Below are 5,000 nucleotides of genomic sequence, written 5' to 3' on the forward strand. Positions count from 1 at the left end.
ACTAAAAACACATAATTGAATAAGTCTTAGTCAAGGGGAATAAATAAAGACAAGGGGACTGGTTAAAAATAGGGGAATTGAAAGAAGTAGCTTTCAAGAGCATTTTATTTTATCGGTGTACTTAGTTTGAGATCACCTAAAAGCTACAACCAGCACAGTCACAGGCACCCAAAGTTTACACAATATTATATTTAAAATAAAACCTATACCAGTACATAACAGAGAGATATGATTTGCAAGAGGTAAAAATAATTTCACAAAACTAATAATAATATACATTTGACTGTTTTCCTCCCAGCCAAGGACTCCGGACAGGGCCTGGACATAGCATTCCATAACAAAACCAGAAAGCAACCCGGAAAAGGAAATGAAATGCTGGTGGACAGAAGACACAGCAAGAGTGACCACCTAACCCCGCCAACCATGGGAGGTCCAGGGACCTCACCCAGGTTTGTGAATGACGAAACACCGGCAGTGAATAGGAAAGAAGAGAGAAGGAAATATTGACAAATGTCCAAGCTATTATTATTCTGTTCTTCTGTACTCTAAAAAAACAGATTTTAAAAAAATATTGCCAGAAAACTCGTCCTTCAAATATCGATAGATGAAAAATGAATATTGCCTTGGTAAAAACTTTCAAACATGGGACTTCGCGGTGGCCCAGGTTTGAGAGATTTGTCAATACGAGAATATTTTTAATCGATCTATATTTAAAGGACGAGTTTTCTGGCCAAATTTTTAATGTCTTTTCTTTTTTTCTGAGTCCGGCAGGCAGTTCTGCTGATGGCCTCCATTTCATTGTTCCCCATCCGATAAAAACCTATCGTCTGGGACCTGGCCTTTTGTTGGGCTGGGACCATAGCAATCTGTACAGATAGCATTGTCTGGGACGAAATCAAAGTCAAAGCGATCCCAGACAACTCGCTGCAGTATACCAGATTATATATTATAGTCTCAAGGTGGAGATAATTTCACCTTGATCAAATATAACCCACCGCCCCAATCTGATAACACGCCAGGAGAGGCAGGCGTCATAGAACGACTCTTTCGTTAAAATGTGGTCACAATTACACGGTTCGATTTTATTTTAGGTTTTGTTTTGTTTTTGTTTTGGTTACAGAAAACATTTTTTGCCTTCTTGAAATTTCGAAAGTCTGTGGACTCCAAAGGAATTGAAGAAAAAGAAAAAAAAAGTCTTCATTAATAGATTGGCAACGCACACAAATTGAACCAGTATCTGAAGCTGTAAAGAGGACAAGGTGGAAATGGACTGGAGATGTCCTCAGAATGGATCCGAGAGCCATTATTCCCAGCATAGCCCTCTGGACCCCACAGGGAACGAGAAGAAGGGGCCACCCGATGGAGACCCGGAGGAGGAGCATCGAAAAGAGAAATGAAAGCTAGTGTTTGGTCTTGGGGACAGATGACAAAAAATGGCCTCCAACCGATAAAGATGGCGTTCCACCATGATCAAGAACCAAGAGGATAAGTAAATACATAATAGCTTGACAAATTCATATGTTGCCCCCACCATGATCCAAAACATGTTCCATATTTGGACACATTCCAGAATAAAAGCAGGTAGAGTTGACAGATATATTAATTATAATGTATTTAGTATAAAATGACATAAATTGAGCGTTTATATCGAGCAAAATCCACTAAACGTGATCAAAGCGCTTTACAAGGGTCCCTGGCCAACAGCAAGACTTAACATCTAGGACGAGACATGATGCCTGTGAGGCGACATTACAATTTTTTTTTTCTGACAGAGACAACGCTGTAAACGGCCAGGTACTCAGAATACGGTGAGAGAATGTGAGTAAAGAGCCGTTTCCAAGGACCCAATTATGCGCCGAACGAGGTTCGAACCCAGGACCTTCCGATCCGAAAGCGAGTGTCATACCACTAGACCACACAGCCTTCCTTACCTGGCACTTGTCTCTGGGGCTGATGTCATCTTCGTCTGATGAGCTGCCAGTGTAGGATGCTGAGGAAGACGATAAAAAAAAAAAAGAAAAAAGAAAAGAAATGAGAACACTTAGTTACAGTAAAAGGTTCGACATTTCCTAGGAAATTAGTATTGTCTACATGAGAAAACGAACAATGAAGTACTAATGAAAATGATGATGATGATGATGATGATGATGGTGATGCTGATGATGATGGTTGGTACTACTGGCGGTGGTGGTGATAATGACGACGATGATGATAACGATGGTGAAGCAAACGACGATCAAGGCCGATGATGATGAATGTTGATGACGACGACGACGACGACGACGATGATGATGATGACGACGACGACGACGACGACCCTGACAATTATCAAAATTACCACTGACGATGACAATAAAATCAAATCGACCAAAATCGATCAATGACGAATACCGAGTCTACCAATGTTAAAAGACGAGAAAAAGCGGGGCGATTTGGGCCCAAAACACTGAGCGAACTGAGTAAAAAAAGCTTACTATTCCCACACAAGACGTTTTGATAAGGTAGAGGACGGGTGTGAGGGTGGGATGAAGAGGAGAAAGCCCTAGATAGGAATCCACTCCAAAACTAATCTTGACAGTTGATGATCGGCTGAGTGCGCAGGAAATGGTGCACTACTTCTTTTGGGGTCAAAACGAGCCGGGCGGGGAGAGAGAAAAAATCGATCTTCAAATGCCCGATGCGGAAAGGATGGCACTACCTTTATTTTATACACAAACACACACACCGTTTGTGTGTGTGTGTGTGTGTGTGTGTGAGAGAGAGAGAGAGAGAGAGAGAGAGAGAGAGAGAGAGAGAGAAGGGGGGGGGGAGGGGAGAGGCCACACAACGTATTTATAAAAAGTTTCAACACCCAAAGGAGAGAGAGCAAAAAAGAACCCATCTTTAGACAACAATGGTCCCAACTGATCATACTCACACAAACTTTAATTTGTCGCCAGGTAAAACAGTATCTATTCTGCGCGGTCATGGACGTCATGAAATATTAATATATAAATAAATATAACAACTTTTTAAAAAAATAGAACAAAATATGTGTTTTTGTTGAGAACTGAAGAAGGGCACTGAGTCCGAAACGATCCACATTACGTATTTTGTTCCTTTGACTATATTTTATTTACTTATTTTGATCAAGCTGTTATAATAACAACAGCGGTACAATACCTTTTTATATCGCCCACAGCTTCTAACAGCTTGGTATAAAATTTGACACAAAGATTGGACATTGCGGACCACAGTATCGAAGACAAAAGACTCGCGATATTCGTGGCTAGTAAAATGTACTCACGTAATATGACCAAATTTATTTTACCTACAAAACCTTCAATGAATATCTTTTTAGAGAAATAAATAGGAATGTTTATGTAGCGGTTTTTCTCGGATTTACCAAGTTTAATGCATTTCACAATATTTCATTTTTCTTCACCAGGCAAAAATACAGAACCATATTTCCATTTCACACGGCGCCAGTCACTTGCTAGGCGTCTTTTTTGTACCAAGACTACAATATCCGTCACTGCCCATAATACTCATTCACACCTGAGTCAAATAAGGCCGTGTGCGTTAAGTGCTCTACTCAAGGACACAACGTCGGGACTAGATTCTCCCAAGATTACTACCACCATCTGGCCACAGACCACGCTTAGCATTGCTTGACTTTTGAGAAAAGACGAAACACTGTACCGCTGTACGGTGTTTTTTTTTATTGGGGGGGGGGGGGGGGGGGGGTTAATGTGCAACAATAGGCTTCAACAGTCTTGACGTCACTTCCCTCGTAATGACTCATAGTAACTTAGTCAGTTCTAAACTATCGGAACAATGGCGGATGCCCTTATGAAATACTTCTCCGACGAGCATAAAAGTGTGTCCAGAGGAGAAAAACATTTTAAATATATCTGATCATGTTTTGACTTTTATACATTCTGATCACATGACATGTGAAAAAGTTCTAGCCAGCATGAAGAATAAATTTTCCTATCCAATTATTTCATTAAAAGTATAAATGTTCCTATCCAATTATTTCATAATTAGTATAAATGTTCCTATCCAATAATTTCATAAAAAGTACAAATGTTCCTATCCAATTATTTCATAATTAGTATAAATGTTCCTATCCAATTATTTCATAAAAAGTATAAATGTTCCTATCCAATTATTTCATAAAAAGTATAAATTTTCCTATCCAGGTATTTCATAAAAAGTATAACTTTTCCTATCCAGTTATTTCATAAAAAGTGTTTTGTCATTATACAGCAGAGTCGTAGCATTACATGAATTATTCACGAATTTCATTTTACGCCCTTCGGAAGGCGAAATAGGTGCTGCTTGGTGCCGATTGGCGGTTAACCCCGAGCCCGACATGAGGCCAAAGGTCGCTGCCACCAGGGACTGCATCACACAATCAACCAATCAGCAAACGAGACGATGATGGCTACAAGCAAGGCCCTTGCTACAAGCTAGTAACAGGGAAAGTAGGGGAGAGGAGGGGTGGTATGAAGCGGCACTTCCTTGTTCCGGTGGTGATTGACCGCCCTCAAATTGAATTTTGGTCGTGGAGTAGCGACAGCAGCAGCAGTCGGATTAGACCACCAAGGCTCTCTCTATCTAGCAGGACGAATACTCTTCACTAGTCATAACGTCACTTCCTTCCTAATGACGCGTGGTAACTTAGTAACACTGGCTCTAAACTATCGGAACGTTGGCGGACGCCCGTATGAAATATTTCTCCGGCGAGCATAAAGGGTATCCAGAGGGAAAAATCCCCATAAATTTGATCATGTTTTGACTTTTACACATTCTGATCACAAGGCATATGAAAAGTTCTAGCCAGCATGAAAAATAAAAAGTAATGATTTTCTTTGTTTAGAACCAAGATGGCCGCAGTTGCCAGGCGGCGTGACATCAGACTATTGAATCGTATTGCAGTTAATAACACCAACATTACAAGTCGGACACGTTTGTCATTTTGGGATGGGAAGATTTTTCTTCTTCTTCTTTTCACT

At 40.4% G+C, this 5,000-nt stretch overlaps 1 protein-coding gene across 11 annotated transcripts in view; it reads right to left on the reverse strand.

Moving 5' to 3' along the window:
* The window catches only part of LOC144974690 (putative adenosylhomocysteinase 3), a 256,230-nt gene that overhangs the window by 35,595 nt on the left and 215,635 nt on the right, over nt 1-5,000 (reverse strand). For all 11 annotated transcript variants that reach the window (XM_078917827.1, XM_078917828.1, XM_078917824.1 and 8 more), the window contains one exon: nt 1,932-1,990. In XM_078917827.1, coding sequence (XP_078773953.1) covers nt 1,932-1,990 — 59 coding nt within the window. The remainder of the gene's footprint in view (nt 1-1,931; nt 1,991-5,000) is intronic.

This window comes from Berghia stephanieae, chromosome 6 (assembly GCF_034508935.2).
Source record: "Berghia stephanieae isolate SIO BIC M18660-M18661 chromosome 6, UCSD_Bste_1.3, whole genome shotgun sequence".
NCBI classification, from domain to species: domain Eukaryota; kingdom Metazoa; phylum Mollusca; class Gastropoda; order Nudibranchia; family Aeolidiidae; genus Berghia; species Berghia stephanieae.